The sequence below is a fragment of the Lepisosteus platostomus genome, chromosome 6 (assembly GCF_059453375.1).
Source record: "Lepisosteus platostomus isolate fLepPlt1 chromosome 6, fLepPlt1.hap1, whole genome shotgun sequence".
Taxonomy (NCBI): Eukaryota; Metazoa; Chordata; class Actinopteri; order Semionotiformes; family Lepisosteidae; genus Lepisosteus; species Lepisosteus platostomus.
The window spans coordinates 51,252,546-51,269,849 of record NC_142616.1 but is presented as its reverse complement, the minus strand read 5'-3'; the positions used below and the strand labels follow the sequence as shown (position 1 = coordinate 51,269,849).

Sequence of the window (17,304 nt, the reverse complement as noted above, 5' to 3'; positions counted from 1 at the left end):
GCAGGCATTATGTGTTATTAAAAACACTGTTTAAACTCTTAACTTTCAAATGGTTGTCCCTGATTTTGGTAAAGAACTGTTCCTGTTATGCAGTCTGCCTCTCTGTTTAAATAAATGATTCCCGTAATTGACCGTAAGTGAATTATTGACCAATTGGATTAGTACCCACATTATGTAAGACATCTTAGTTTATAGAGGTCTTGCCAATGGGTTTCCTAGTTGGAATATTATAAATGTTTCATGAAGACCGTTCCACAGTGTCAAAACATTTCTTACTCAGAACTGTGCGTATCTGTTGCTGGGAATTCTAGCAACTGCACAGAAATGTGCAATGCACAGGTGTTCTCAATAGCAGATGAATATTCAAATACTGTACAAGTCATTTGCACTTTTGGTGATAACATATCTTTGCCTTGTGAAGTTTTCGAAATGAACATTTGAAAGCAGTGGTTCTCTGAAACCTCAATTTGCCACCCTTTTGTACATGTTGTAACAGGATATTTAAATGAAATACCTTAGAGTAATTTGTACTTGCTGAAAATCAATTTCCATAGTATATTTGTTGTATGCTGAATAGCTCCTTTGCAATAGTCTTGTTTATATAGTTCACCTGTTCGTTCTACAAGAACTTAGTTTAGACTTAATTGTTGGATCAGTGCTGATATTTTACACAGGCACATCAAATGTAAAAGTTTTTTGAAAGTGCAGTTTGATATCTTAAGCGCTATGAGAAGCCAACATTAAAGGTGCTATATAAAATGTTTATTATCTAGCATCATCCATTCAAACAAGCATGCATAGTATGAAAATCTCTTTTCAGCTGTATATTGAAGAACTGGACTATGAATTAGCCAGAGCACTTAGACCATGTCTCATAGTTTTGTTTTTCTTCCAAGGATAGCTATCCAAATACCTGAGTCATAATGATAAGAATAGACAAAATTAAAGACTATATTAAGTCACCCTGTAGTCCATGTGGGTCCTAATGCCCCAGTATAGTGACGGGGACACTATACTGTAAACAGGCGCCGTCCTTCGGATGAGACGTAAAACCGAGGTCCTGACTCTCTGTGGTCATTAAAAATCCCAGGGTGTTTCTTGAAAAGAGCAGGGGTATAACCCCGGTGTCCTGGCCAAATTTCCAATTGGCCCTTACCAATCATGGCCTCCTAATAATCCCCCTCTATGAATTGGCTACATTACTCTGCTCTCCTCCCCACTGATAGCTGATGTGTGGTGAGCGTTCTGGCGCACTATGGCTGCCGTCGCATCATCCAGGTGGATGCTGCACATTGGTGGTGGTGGAGGGGAGTCCCCATTACCTGTAAAGCGCTTTGAGTGGAGTGTCCAGAAAAGCGCTATATAAGTGTAAGCAATTATTATTATTATTATTATTATTATTATTATTATTATTATAAGTACAGTAGCATAATAGATACTGTTTTCAGTTCCTTATAATGACATTAAGTTTTGGCTGGAGACCCAAGTTAAACATCTTTTTGAAATCGCAGATTCACTCATGTATTCCATGGCTCATTTTGAAATTTTGGCAAAAAAAAGGAGCCGCCCCCCCCCCCCCAAAAAAAAAAAACAACTTCTATTTTTTGCTTTCCAAGGCATGGTTTTATCTTTTCAAGATAAGGCTGACACAGTGTTTTCAGAAGTCGGCATTCGTTGGCTGTCAACACTCAAGATTCAGATCAGGACAACAAGATCTTGCTTGCTGTTGCATGCATGAATCAATCACAAAATCTGTTTGACAAGTGAGGAAAGAGGAGGTGAAAGACCACAAAAGGCCACAACTCAGTTCATCTGTAATTTTCTTGAAAAATAAAAATGTATATCCTAAAAATGAGCAGCAGCCCTTGATTAATATGTTCGTCAAATATCTCTTCAGAGTTTAGTATTTAATTTCTGAGCTCCGGGTTTGATTATTTGTGTTAGTTTGAATGGGCAGTATACAATAGATAACGTGTCCCTCCCTGTCCCTTTCAAAGTATGAAGATGTGTATATTGAGGAGAAGTAAATGTGTCCTGAAGGGGAGTTAATGTGAATGTCTCGCTGCAGTACAGTACAGTCTGCAGTGTGCCAGCCTGCTGAGCCTCACTGCCAAACTGATGAGAGAAATCGCAAGCCCTGATGCATTTACAATGCAAACCAGATAGCAGCCTGCAAAGCACCACCTACACAAACAGCCGTATCTGGCTTTTCCTTACACAAGAAGATAGTTTATACTTCATGGTATGTCAAAGCAAGCAGGGTGGTTCTTCAAATGTGGGGAAAACAATTTGACACCTAACACAAAAACACTGTAATTATGGGTTTTCTTTGTAACTTCTGAATAGTTTATTAGAATTACAGGCCGCTTGTTATTGTTATCTTTTTAATTTGGAGTTAAAATTGGATGAATATTCATTAGTCAATTTTGACTCTTTTCTATTTAGATTTTTATCTGGTGAATATCTTTGAGGCAGTGTGTGATTCAAAGACTCCCCTTTTGTTTTGGGTAATAATTGAAAAGAGTGTAATATCAGTTGTCACATTGTAATTGTCCCTCTCACACACACTAATTTTAGCACTAATTTTGAGTGGAATTTTAAAGTGAGCAAAATTTCAATAATCAATTTGTAATTCAGTTGCAGAGTTGGAGACATGCCCTTGGTTGTTTGTCTGTGATTCCTGTTTGACTTGACTGTTGGCTTTCTGAGAAGGAGGGGTGTTTTCGATCTTTTCTACCCCTGCAGCTGTTTCCATCAAGGACCTGGCTATACACCATCAGGATCAATTATCAGAAAACAGCTGCACCAGTGTGGTGGTTAATATATTAATTCACAGAATCTAAATTCAAGTTTTAAAATAATACTAAACTGCCATAGTGGAGGAAAACAATGAACCCCCCCCCCCCCCCAAAAAAAAAAACTTAGTAATAATCACTCTCAAACTCATATTGCGAGTGTTAAATGCAACACAGTAGGTGGGGCATCCGCTGATTAACTGTGAAAAATGAACCTGAAGGGAAGAAATCAAAGTTGTGTAAACATTCCTCGTAGTTTTCCGGTGCACTGCCAGGGATATTAATGAGACCAATTCTTAAACCAAAGCTCATATAAAACTAGGAGGAGTTTTCCTTCCTTTTTTGATAAAGCAGACTTTCAAAGAAAACATCTGTGTGTTTAATAAGCCTGTATCACCTCTGCTGGCACCAGTTTGTGTTTGAGATTGAATGAGGGCTGCATTTCTATTTACAGCCAGTGAAGTTTTTTTTTTCTCTCATTTTTCATGCTCTGAATGCTTAAGTACATCTTTCCACTCTCTGAAAACTGTTCTGTCCAGTAGTAGTACATAGCACTTAGCATATTTTAGGGGTCTCAGAACAAGAACATTATTTCATTGCCCAGTTAGTAAATCCAGGTATGTACTCTACTGACTGGCTCAGTGTACATTGTTTTTATATTAATTTCAATTTAAAGTTTTTTTGAGCGGCTACCGGTATAGTAAGACATAGCTGTTTTTCGGTCTGTCGTTGCACATCTTCAAGAACATAAAACAGAAGTAAACTTCGAATCAAAACCTTCTTAAAAAACACCGAATTCGAGGCCTTGTACTCGATGGTGTGTTTCAGCTGGCAGAAGAAGGAATGTTCTAACAAATGAGGGGAAACATCCACTGGTGGGTTTGTATTTTGGCACAGGCGACTGAGTCAGAACTGCCTTCGGATGTATGTATGTGTTTACCCAGTGGTGAATGCTTTCTACTGCTGTTGCTATTACCTGGGTGACAACTCACTTCCCCTTGCCCTGTCTGCTTCCTCTCCTGCTTACTGTGGTCCTACCCGTTTAATGCAAAAAAAAAGGGGGCAAATGTAAACAAGGTGCTCCTAACATGAGTTGCTGTATCAGGGAAGATGAGAAGAGGCCATTCAGTCCATCTAACCCCTTTGGTAGTTAGTAATTAATCAATCCAAGGGTCTCATCCAGTTGTTTCTTTCAAGAAGCCATGGTATCAGGTTCAAAAGATATCCCTGGATAGCTTGTTCCATTCTCCCACAACCGCTTATGGAAAGACATACCTGCTGTTTTCAGTTTTAAAAGCACTTTCACGTGTCTCCTGCCTTACGTTTCACTGTTCACTCAGGAGAAAGTCCCCTGGATCAGCTTTGTCAGTGCCTTTGAAGGTTTGGAATGCCTGTGTCAGGTCCATTCATAATCTTCCCTCTTCAAGACTATAAAAGTTCTGTTCTTTCAATTTTGTTACTGTAGGACATTTCTTAAAGCCCCAGAATGCATCTGGTTGCTATATTTGAATTCCAAAGTAGCAGTATCTTTTCTATAAAGTGGTGGTGACCAAAATTATGCATGGAATTTTAAATGAGGCCATACTAGTACAATTGTTAAATAACATCTAGCTTTTCTAGAATATGCAAATGTGTCAACATAAACACCCAAGTCTTTTTATAAGTGGCCTTCTATGTTGGACATTGGCACAGACAGGTTTATCTAGGGTGTAATGATTTAGTTTTTTTATATTTGCGGGGTATTAATTACTTTCTGACAGCAGTGGGATTCAGGGAAGCTGTTACCATACCTGGTCATCTAAAAATATTGGCTTTTCCACAGAGACTCTTGTCAGATCATGACATTTATGGCACCAAAGATGCCACTGCTGTGAAAAGTGGAGAAGTATTTTTGTTAAAGGTGCTGAAAAGTTTACCAGTCATCCAGGGGGCTATCTGTTATTTAGTCCTTATTATTTAATGTCTGTAGGAACTCCCACAGAGGTTATAATGTAGACGCAGATGTGTAACATAGAGGGCACTTTTCAAAGCTTTTACAAATTCACTGGGGAACAGATTCCAAAAACGAAATTGAGATAGCAATGGGCCCTTCCTTTGAAAAGTTACAAATTTGAAATGTATGTGTGTGTGTGCTGCTGAGTTTAAAGTACTGTAGCTCCCTGAAGAACATTTTTTCTGCTCAGCATGTTTCTAAATTTTACACTTCTGTTCAATTTTGCAGAATTGCAAATAACCCAAATGCAATTAGACATTCAGGTGTTTTGTAAGCAGAAGGCAGTAGTAGTGGTGAAAATTCGTCTGTTGTGGTGTCCGTCTTCATCAAGTTTCCAGTGTTTCAAAATCCCAAAAGACGGGAGATTTTCCCTTTTTTTGGTGTAATTTAGTAATTCTCTCCTCTGACCAGGGACTGCAATTTTCTTATCTTCTTGTACAATGGTGATGTAACTGAGGAGTGTGTGATTATAATGAAGCATTTTGTCAGTAGCTCCAGGGAATCTTCAGGACTACTATTATCTTGTCTTGTACAGAGAAATGTTCAAATTGGTGGCTCTCATCACCTTGCCCTTTCCCTCCCCCTGCTCTCCTCCACAAACTGTACGACTTATTGTACTAATAAATAAGTGTACACAGCCAGCTTTCTAGAATGTTCTGACTTATATTTAAAAGAAGTGATGTTGATTTAAAGTTTTCTGATTACAGATTTGTTGAGCATTAGATGTGCTCATTAAGTAATTTAATTTGAAAGACTCCTGATATATTTAAGTAGCAGTCAGTAAGTGGTTTGTGTGGAACAGGAGAGAGGTGCCTTTCAAACTGTCAGACTAGCCTCATCTTATGGTTTGTCTTGACTGGCTTAAATTAATACACATAAAATTTATAAAAAGTAGCTTGACGATGTTTTCTAGAATGGAGTTTCATTTCATCTCTTTTTTAGATATGTAATTAATTTAGATAAATCATTGATCAAAAGGCTGCCAAATGTTTCTGTGAATGGGATGATTTCACGCTCTGTTGTTTCTATATGATCTACATATGATTAAAGTTGTACTTTTCAGTCCCCAAACAATGCAATTTTACCTTTTGTTTACAAGAACACTTCCAAAAAGGCAAACAAGGCCGCCACAGCTCAGCTTTGGACAATACCGACACCGAAAGTGAAAATCAAAATGAAGCGTCTGCAAACGTCTGTTGTTTTCCATCACTGAACTTGCACATCACTGTAAACACTCTGCTGTGATCGTACCCAGGATATGGCAAGTAAAAAGACAGGAACAGTTCTGAAACTCCTTCAGTGCTATTAAGACTAAAAAAGACAGAATCGTGACACCTCAGTTACTTTTTTTGTTCCAGCTGTAACTTTCTGAGCTTTGCTGCACCTTAAAAAAATACTCCAGAATCCTTTTCATACTTATTACCCAGGCAGACTAGATTATAAAGGTGTGTAGCTAGACCATGAAACCACAGGGACATGCTGATAACTGGCACATCGTAGGCAATTGTGCTGCAAGTGCAGGGGTTTGTTTAGTGCTTGACAGATTTTTGCACATTTCCATTGCTCTCCAGCATGCCTTTTACTGTCATTCAAGTCTAGCATTCAGGAATCTAGGGCATGCCTGTAACTGTATTACATTACGGGTCTATTTCTGTACTATACAGGCAGGTTTGTTAAAGCACTCCCTTTTCTGTGTGGAGTCTGAATGATATTGAAGGGGGAGAGGGATTGAGGCCACAATGATTTATTGAGGTACTGCGCTGAATCGCTAGCAAAATCCATTTGGAACATTTTTGTTTTTCTTTGTTGGTTTCTTTTTGCTAATAGAGTTAGGCTGCATCTTCAAAAGCTTGCATAATCGGCATATTACCCTATATTATTCAATATTTCAGTTCGTGCCTTTTGAAAAACAAGTAGCGCTAATAAAAAAAATCTTCATTTGTGTTCATGGTTCTGCCATGTCTCAGCTCACTCCCTCTTTTTGTAATTTGTACACGGTGGTATGAAAAGGGCTTAGTGTTTCTAAGCTTTTATCCTTCTACCACAAAGGTAGTTCAATGTGGCGTACTAGTCTGTTTACATCGCTGGAGGTTTGGCTTGGTGATCGTGCTGTGCCAGTTGCGTGAATTTTGCTGGAAAACAGACTTCATTTGTGCTGCTGAAGCCCAGAGGCCTAATCCTGCTCCCTCCGGTCTGGGGGAGGAATGCAGTGTATCAAGTAGGGCACGCTCACTAGACCTGGGAACAAGCAGGCATCTTTCGACAGGGTAGGTGGAAGCATTTCTCCAGCAGGCCTGCTGTGTAAAGAGGTTGTGAGCCGTCTTTGTTTGTGAACAGGGCAAAAGCTGTGTTATGACAATGGATGACAAAGTGTCTAATGACAGGTACGGGCCAGGTGATACATGAACTCCCCTGTCTGGTGTCCCTTGTTTAGCTCATACCGAAGGGTCAGGGTTGAAGGTGCTCGATGCATGTTCTATCAAGGCCAAATCAAAACATGCAGTGTTAAAACAGGTCTGAGAGAGCTGTTTTTTTCTTTTTAGAATGAATAAAAAAAAGTTGCTTTCTAATGGTAAGATACAGGCTATACATCAGACAGAAATCGGAATTCAAGCAAGGTCTCCTTTGTTCGTAGTCGGATGTGGACAGTGGAATTTGATGCCAATAACATTGGCTTTACAAATTATGAACTGAAGAAGATTCCCATTGAAAACAAAAGGCACCGTGTCGGATTTAAAAGAAGGATTTCAGAGATGAGCTTGTGATATGCCCTTAGGCCTGTACTTCAGAGGCTTATTCAATAATATAGTTGTACAAATATAATCTACTACAGTCACAAGTACAATTCAGATATGACCAACATCAACATGTTTGTCAAAGCAAGTTATAGCCTATTCCATGAAAGCATTGATCAGACACCAGCTTGCTATAGCACAATACTCAACAGGCTCTCTAATACAAAATACACAGGGTATTTCCTGAATCTGACAGATCTAATTATAGATGATAAGAAACAGTATTAAGGTGGCACATGGTCTTATCTCTTCTGAAAAATCAGATTGTTTCCTTCATTTTCAGTTTGTGTGTCCTCCAATGTAGAGATTATAATGCAACATTTAGTGGTTGTTAATACACTACAGAGTTCTTTAAAGGTGTGCAAGCCTTTATTTTATACTATGCCAACCTGTTCACACTGCTAGCAGGAAAACCAGCTGCTTTTAAAAAATGTCAAGGAATGCTGCTAGAAAAAGCACTGTAAAATAGCATGTGTGTGTTTGCCAGATATTCAATACTGCTTACTCAGGTCTCCTGCACTCACTGGAGAGAAACCTCTCTATTGTAGCCTGAGTGTGGTGTGTGGTAGAATCCTTTATCCTTGTAGTAACATAATCTCTGGACAAATTGCACTTTAATTCCAGTTACAGTATGAATATAGACTTGGCTGTTAAATGCACTGTTAGTCTAAACTGCAGTTTGACTTTTATATAGATGAATGTCTTTGAGCTTACAGTGAAATAGATACATGCTGCAGGCAGTATATTGATTTGCCATTCCCCTGGGTCCTTTAGAAATCTAGAACTGGACTTTTACTGGGGACGCACGTCAAACAGGAACCTTGTTTGTATGTTTTTAAAAAATATATATTTTATAGCTACACTCGGTATTCTTGATTGTAGCAAGAACTGTACACAAGCATGCTCACAGTTTTGCAATTTGCAGTTGAATCGAATCTCTATAGTGTGGATCTTGGAGTGACTTCTTTTATTTTTAAATTTTGTTCATGCTTAGCCAATTTTCCTTTTAACCTATAAAAGGTTTGTACAACTCAAATTTGGATAAGTGAATCAACATTTGACATAGCTAAAAATTGTCCTTTTTTGTGTTTTACTCCCGTGAAATTGTTTTTCGTTTCGTGTTACATCACTACATCAAATTCAAGTGCTTTGGCTAGGTTGTTAAGAAATCTGGACAACAAATGGGATTGTAACTTTTCCATTTGTTTATAAATTGAGCTTGTTTTTCACAGTTAGCTCAGTTTTAGTATGTTAACCAAGGGGTTTTGCGAGCAGAACTGACTGTACAGTCTCCTGTCTCAAAATTGTGCAGATGATTTTGCAGAAGGGTTTGCACAACCCTTTTTGAACAGAAATGGGGAATAGCTGTATTACTGCCCGATGAGATTTCCCTCAAGCAGATAGCGCCTTTTCAGAGCGCACCAGTGAGGTAAAGTGCTTTTCAAATTTCCTGACTGAGCTTGTAAAACACTGGATCATTTCACCGGCACAATTGAGAATAATTGCCAGCAAGGAAGAACTTGTGCTAAGCGGTGTGCCCTGCAGCGTGCTGATTCCACTGTCTTTTATTTTAACAGAAACCTGAGCCACAACAAGCTGACAGCGATCGATCAGGCTGCCCTCTCCCGGCTCCCCAACCTCCAAGAAGTGTAAGTATCGTAGGCCGCCAAGACTCTGCTCAGGAGTCGAAGAGAGAAAAGAAAAAAAAAGCTTAATGCACGCTTTCCTAGCTCGGGTGTCATCTTGTTAATTTGCATCAATGTGTTTGTCTTTTCACGGGTGTGTTTTCATAACAGCGTCACTTTAAGAAAATCAATTGGCCATACACAACTAACCCATTAACATAGTACAAAGCGGTTAAAGATTTTTCTCTAATGGACTACATCCTTTCTCCTCCACTGTGCACTCTGCGTGTTCTGTTTGTTGGCAGTGATTATATACTCATGATATTAAGTGGTTATATTTTAGCAGATCTGTGCATCTCCATTGTAAATGCATGAAAACAGCTGACCTACGGGGGGTGGCCATTTGCCGTAGTTTGTCCGCCTTATGTTCAAAGCTGTAGTAAAAGCCTCGACTGAAATGTAGCTAGCTACACACAGCCGCTCGACCTCTTGCATTTTTTTAATACCTCTCACAACCATCTAGTTCTGTTATATTGGATACTGTAACCCCCATGGTTTCATGTACCAGACTTTGCAATGAGACTAATTGGAAGTTAAGAAGTGGTTTGCTATTTTAAGCTATCTCCATTAAAACTTGACACCAGGCAGAAACCTGGGCTGTAAATATTTTATACTGAAAAGCCCCGTCTGTGACCATTCAGGAGAAGCCTTCTTTAAAAGCAAAAATGTTAGTCAAAAAGTACACCTAACAGATCTTTTTATTTTGGTTCTTCTTCTTATTCCAGGATGGCCAATTATTTTTCCCATTCTCTGCAAATTAATTTGGAATAGCCAATTCATTTTCGTTCCCAGGTGTCTGATATTCCCATTTTTGTGTCATAATTTTACCATTAATGGTGAGGAGTGGTGCGAGTGGGATTGCTGTGCTACAGTTGAAAATGTTTTGAACACCTTAAATAACCTAAATGTTTGTTTTCCCTCTTTTTTAGACATTTAGAGCACAACAAGCTAACAGCCATTCCATCATTTGGAACTGCCTCTTCTAAGATCGTTTCCCTGTATCTGTAAGTAAGCTTTATCTAACACAGTACCAGTACTTCATGAATATTTATGTAGTGAGTGGTAACATAGGAAGCTGTAAGACTGCATGTCCTCTCAATTATAATTAAAGCCAGAAACACACTCTAAGAAACTTCTGCCTATTTTAAGGGGTTTGTTACAAATCATTCAGGAGTTTATTATTTGTATCAAAATTGTCCATGTCACAAATAATTTAATGTATTTTCCTGTTGATATAGAGGCAAGAATAGACAGTACTCTGTATGTGCTTTACAGACATTTGTATGACTTATTTCTTTTTAAAAAGGCCTGTTTCTAAAAACTGTGAATTCATGCCATCTCATTTCTACTTCAATATTAGCATGGTTAGCTTAGAAAGATTTACACATTTGAAGTAATATTCAATTTTAAAATTAATCTAGATGGAAATATGTTTTCCCTCTTGAGGCTGTTTTTTTTTTTCTGGTGGACGTTATAATATGATACAGGATTCTGACTGCATTGTACATTCTGCTAATTACCTTTTTTTCTTGCATTTGTTTCATGTGGCCTCCTGAAAGTGGGATTAGAAAACCACACTGAGTGACAATAAAATATTTGTTTTGTTTTTGTTTTTGCTGGAATTATGCTCTGCTTTCAGCCTGGCCTGTATTCAAATCAGCGCACCTGGAACGAGTTTAGTGTTTACAGTACACAGGATTGCCTGTTCTATTGCACATGGCCTGGAGATGCCTTTCAGTTTGCCATTAACTCTTACTGTGTTGTGAGACACTGGGTTTTAAAGTGATAGTGTTCAGGTTCAGACTTCGAAGGGCTTATATACGTTGATGCTGTCATGCTGTATACAGTCTGTAGTGGGTAGTGGTTCACTCTGATGTTGTTTATTCCTTTTCATACTGTAATTGAAACGGTTCCTGAAGTTCGGGACTGCGGGTTTACTTCAGAAAAGTGGGTCTTTTCCTGGTCAAAACTTACTGACTCTTATGACCTTCTTAATAGCTTTGCTCCTCTCTCTTTCATCTGCCCTCAGAGGGGCATTTAGCCAGAATTGACTTGAATCAGATCGACTTGATTTAAAGCCAAAGAAACAATTCCATCCATGCACAGAATTCCATTTTGTTGGCAGAGTGTAAACTGGTCTGGTGAGAAAAACCTGTGCAGAAATGTATGAATGTACACAAAAAATATCTTTAATGACTCTAAATTACTTTGTCAACATTGACTTTATTTCCCATTTTATTTCTAAACCACTTGAAACATTTGGTTATGTTTGCCTCACGGTGTCATAATGCAGCCTCCTCTTTTGTGTGTCAATGTGAGACTGCAAATCTGGGTTTCGTTATTTGGATTGGGAGTTTGGTTACAATTATATGAACCTGGTATCCAATCGGAGCGTGTGCGCTGGCATCTTGGAATAAATGTATTGCCCTATTTGGGAAATGTAATCCCCAGGCATGTGCATGTTCCTCAGCTGCAATTCACTGGATGAGTTTGGTGCTTCCAGAACAGACTGGGCTTGCTTCAGAGGCATGATTGAACTGCCGTCCTCCTGACATGGTGACGTCTGTAAGCCATACCTTGTCGCTCTGCGGCTGACTTCTTTTCCTGTCGACTCATTCTCATGTGTTGCAGAAGAATTCTAACTTCTCAGTCAACCAGAAAAAGCCACAAGTTGTTATTGCCTAGTAACACCAGAAGACCTCTTGAGTTCTGTTTCAGCTATTTACTCAACAGCCATTGTGATGCATTTCTCTGCTGCCTCTCAGTAGCAGGCTCCGTGTTTTCACCTTCTGCAAGTTCCAGACTCCCACAACCCTTTGTGTAAAGAAGTGCCTCCAGTTTTTTAATTTTCTATGCTTTTCCAGGCAGTTTCCTCCATGTTAATCTTAAAGATGTTAATCTTTCTGTAATGAAATTTAATGCTTACCCATTTCTTAGCACTTTAAAATTTAAAGGCATACCGTTTGACAAAATGTATTTTTAGATCTTAAGGCATAGTTACACATATAAAAAATTTTAGACAGAAAAATTATATAATTTATAATTATATAGAAGTCGAGTGCTTAGAGCGGTGCTACACAGAACAAAATCAGAAGTGAGTGGGCTTTTTTTGGACTGGTTTGATGCCTGTTGCTATGATGTGATGCACTGTGGGAAAGGCAGAGCTGCTGAAAACACAGCTGAAAGGAGTCCACAGCCACCATTGTCAATCAGGGGTTTACTGTAAAACCATGGGGCAGAGTCAAGCATGACATCATTCTTGGAAGAGACTGGGGCTAACATCATATTCTCAGTTTCCGCTTGTGAATCTAGCAGTGTAGCTGCGAGTATCTACTCACAGATGTGTGATTTTACCCAGGATTCTTTTGCTATCTGTACACCAGCTGGACTGGGACTCAAACGGGAGCAGGGTTCCAAAAGATAAAACAGACCAATGAAGTGGCAACAAAGAAGTCACCAGGGTGAAAGTTTTCAGTGCTCTTTAACTTTAAGAAATGAAAGTATGAGTTTTAACGTTTGCTCTTGAGGGGCAGTGTCCACATACATTATCTTGAAGGGGTAAGCTTGAGAAATACAACGACGTGCAGAGTGACGCATGTCTCTTTCCAAATGTGATTTGGTATTCAAAAGCAGGACCCCAGCGGGAGGTAATGAGAAATCAGTTACATCTGTTATATTCTTGTTTTCCACACTCTAACTGGAAAATGATGCATTTCAGTTGGAAACAAAGACTGAAAACGTCCATGTGGCTGTTGAAAATAGAACATTTTAGATAAAAACACCAGGTCAGTGTGAGGAAACCGTGATGTCAGGGTCTGTCATGGCCGGGCTCAGTTTACTTCTCTATCTTACCTCCCTGTTGTAGACAGAGGTTAGGTGCTGAGGTGTTCCAGTGTGGCTGCAGTAAACCCGCTGACAGGAAAGACAAGTCCTTTCAGCAGGACTTGTACTTCACCTGTGGAATGAGCTAAACCACATGTCTTCACACTAATACACTTAAGCTGCTGCTTGGTTTAGACTTTTATTAACTAGTTTTACTTTTTGTTACTATTTACCTAGCTAGTTTCAAACTATAGCAATGCAGTCACAATTTGTTTAAGTTTCAATGAAACAACTTTTCCTGAAACTTATGTGAATGTACTATTCTGTCAGAATATATCATTTTTTAAAAAGCGGATCTCTTTAGTTTGTTAAAATAAGATTTAAACATCCTGTTTTTTACTTCCAGAGATTTAGACAGCAAGACCTAATTCCAGTTTAGTGTGCGTGAAGATTATTAACAGTTAGCACTATGGCAAAGACATATATGTCTGTTTCCTAATGCAGTCTAAAAGATGTAATGTTTATGTGGGTTTTTCTGGCTGTCTGTGAACTTGGCACAGCACTTTGATGGAAAGCCTGGGGTTGTCTTTTATTAGGGACCATCCTAGACACTTGTTGTTCTTGCTTTGATCTAGTTATTGTGTAGTTCATGAAGCAGATAAGCTGATCTTGGTGTAAACCGGCTAATCTTCAAGATCTGTAGCTTTAGCTAGCTTAATGCGAATAATGGGTTCAAATGGTAGTGAACATAAGAGATCCTACTAACTGGAGTGCAGAAGAGGTGACAATAATCATGAAAACAAAAGCAAATTTTGCAGTGCTCTGGAAAATTGTCCTTTATTAATGGAGATGTGTAGTTCTTGCTTTTTGAATTTGAAATCTACATTTATTTTTATTTTTATTTTGTCAATTGCAGGGACCAAATTTCAGAAAATTTAAGTTTGAAAAAACAATGAAACAAGTTTTTAATGTTTAACGACAAGTGTTCTTGATCACTGCCTTTTGTTTCTCATGTGGCTTCTCTCTTTGTTCATTTTAGAGAGCGGCTCAGGGGACTGTCATGGTCAATAACCCAGCTCGGGATAGATAAGAGAAGTTAGAAGTTTGAGAGATTCAAATCAAAAAGCTGAACATGCTTTTTGTTTTATTGTTTTAGAAAGTAATAAACACCATAAACTGTTCTGGAAAGCTAAAATTGTATTCCATGTCAAATGGATTTATTATTAGTCATGTCGGTCTGGGGGGTGGGGGTGGGAGGGGAAAAAGGTTTTGACTGACTACTTAGGAAACCCATTGTGCTCTCTGAGGTACAGCACAATTCTGCTTTATTCCACCATTGACATTATTTTACTCCAAAGGTCACCAGCTGTTAAAACTGCCCCCACCCTTTTATTAATGCAGACTCAGTGCACAGTGACCACAACAATCCACTTGTCTGCAGGAATCCATCCCCTCTGTGTGAGCTGCCCTCCTGCTGGGTCTGGCACATTCTCAGGCCCTCTGCAGATAAATTACGTCTCTGTTTACTCAGGTGGATGGGGTTCAACAGGAAAACAGCAAAAGAAAGAGCTAGACTTAAAACCAGAAGCAGTTTGAACAGTAAACACAGTAAAATGATCTTCCCTGTACTGGGACATTTGAAGGAGGAGAAACGGTAGCAGAATGTATTACTAGGTCCCTGTAAGAGAACTAGTGAGCATCTTTCCACTACCTATGCATCTGGAGAGCCTAAAGTATTGTCTGAACCATAGCAGATGCGAACAGATTGACTAAAGAGTCTTCTTTGTGTGTGTGTAGGGTTTGAGTAGAATTCTGCTAAGAATAACGCTTTGTGTACCCAATAAAGTGTGAGCAGTTTGAAACTAAACAGCATCAAGCAAGCCATTTTAAAAGCAAGGCTTATGCTGTGTAGTTCCTTTTAAGTTTTGTGAAACACTCCTTCAGTCCAGGTTGGTTAAATCTGTTGAATCTAGTAGGCTGTCTTTGTTTTCCTTAGTATTTGGTGGGTGTCAAATCAGAATGTGGTGGAATTATATTATTAGGTCGCAGCATCACACTGTCAGCGCTGGCAGTATCGCTGCCAGGGGTTGATGGGAAGCGCGTCATGTGCCCCATCTGTGATAACTGTCTTGATTCTCATGAGGATGGCAGGGGCCCGCAGGGAATCGGAGGTCAGTTTGGAGGGGGGGTGGTGCTGTAACTCTACCTGATGTCTCGGGGATCTGCCGGCTGTGGAATGTTTGTTACGTGTCATGTAACACCAGCTTTGATCTCCGTTCCTGTAATTCTTGGGCATGGCCTTCCTGAGTGACACTGGACCCCGTTTGTCCTTCGGTAGCTGCCGACTATAACTCTTTGTGTCAGAGGTTGAGGATTGGTATAGTTCAGGAGTTGACACGGCGAAACCGCAGGTTTTATTTGTGTGGGTGTGTGTGTAGTCAACAAAAACAAAAAGGGAATGTCCGAAAATCCAAGCAGGAGAGGGATCAAGTGCTATTCCGTTGTGCTCGTACAGATGGAAATGAATATTCGACGATGGGAGCATGCCCTCTTGTTGCTCCTGTGGAGAGATTTTTTTTACAGGAGTAAATCATTCTGCCGTTCATCAGATTTCCTCTTGTGATATGTGATGGACTGGTTCTGAGTTCTAATGATTTGTAAACAGAGATGTGTACTTGAAATTACACTCCAGCTGTAAATATTGTTCTTTTCCAGCTTTCAGACCTGTTCCGCTTTGTAGTAATACACAATAGCTGCTAAAAACAGCAGCTACAAATCATAAACGTGCAGGAGAACAGTGGCCATATTACATCCCATCCCATAAAGTACATCTTCCAAAGTGTTTCAGAGAGTGTAAACCCAACACAGATGACTTTTTACTCAATAATGTGAATTTACCAATTTCTTCCTTGGCCTACTGATAATTTTATTTTTTACATTGATGTTTTTGCTATTTATTCTAATATTGCAGTGAAGCTAAAGGAAAAGCCCAAATGAGTAAAAATTCCTGCACTGATTTGATACCAAATAAAAATTAATAATTACATTTGGAAGCATAGAAAGTACCTCAACAAAAGAAATCAAAGCCCTGTTGTAACTTTCTTTGAAGTGAGTGTCCACTCTGTGTCCAGTTGCTCTAAAGAGTGAACTCTTTTGTATATGTGGGTTTGCTTGCTGTAGACACCTTTACACAAACACACCTCAAGGTTCCAGTAGCTTTAGCAACAAATGAAAAGCTAGGGCCGTATGTGTTGAAATCCAGTGTGCTGGACATTTATCCAGATCGTAGGCCTCTCAGAAGTCTCCCAGGCAGAAGAAAGTGTTGAGTATCCCTGTAGATAAGTAGCTTAAAACAAGCTAGAGCTGCTCTTCACATGAGTGTGTTTGTTGACACAAGACCTTACTCTGGCTGGCATATTTTAGTTGAAAGTTCTTTGATTGGTCCAAGAGAGGTCAACTCCTGATTGCAGTGAGGCTACAAACTGATTTTCAGCTGTGGTGTGAAACGGGAGGGGATTGTTATGTATACTTCATCACAAGATTTAGGGTTCTTAGCTTAGCTGTTTGTATGAAGCACTGACTAATCACATCCTTTATGTGCCAGAAGATAAAACAGTTCTAAAAAGATGCAAAAATTGATATTTTAAATTATTTCCACCAAATTGAAACACTGTACTAACCATCTGATGACAGAGATCTTACACATGTACAGTCTGAATACTGTAAAGCTGGAAAAAGAAGGGAAAGGTTGGAACTAAGCAATTTTAACTGTATTAACTGTAAAGGAAGTGCTGAGCAGTATGTTTTTAGAAGTATTTATAACAATCTTCATGTGTCAATGTGTTTCCTGTTGTCTTCCTAAGGCACCACAACAAGATCAGGAACATTGAAGCTGATCAGCTGAAGGTCTTCACGTCCTTGGAAACACTGGACTTGAACAATAACAACATCACCGAAATAAGGAACAACTGCTTGCCATCTGGACTGCAAATTAAAAATCTGTATGTTGCTTGATTTTTTTCTGGACCAGTTAGAAGTGAGATGCTATTAAGCTTACTGTTGAGATGAAATGTATTTACTGTATAATGCATGGATGATGGTGATTAATGCATGCCTTTTAAAGAAATTAAGCATGGGGACTTCGAAACATATGGTACTTTTAAGTTTAACTCCCTCTTTAAAAAATATTTCCTCCAAACTGAAATACTATTTTA

The 17,304-nt window shown here is 39.0% G+C and overlaps 1 protein-coding gene across 1 annotated transcript in view; it reads left to right on the top strand.

Annotated features, from left to right (window-relative positions):
* lrig1 (leucine-rich repeats and immunoglobulin-like domains 1) overlaps window positions 1-17,304 on the top strand; it is a 56,061-nt gene that overhangs the window by 14,440 nt on the left and 24,317 nt on the right. The window contains exons 2-4 of the mRNA XM_088636268.1: window positions 9,161-9,232; window positions 10,198-10,272; window positions 16,954-17,091. Of these exons, the coding sequence (XP_088492394.1) occupies window positions 9,161-9,232; window positions 10,198-10,272; window positions 16,954-17,091 (285 nt within the window). The remainder of the gene's footprint in view (window positions 1-9,160; window positions 9,233-10,197; window positions 10,273-16,953; window positions 17,092-17,304) is intronic.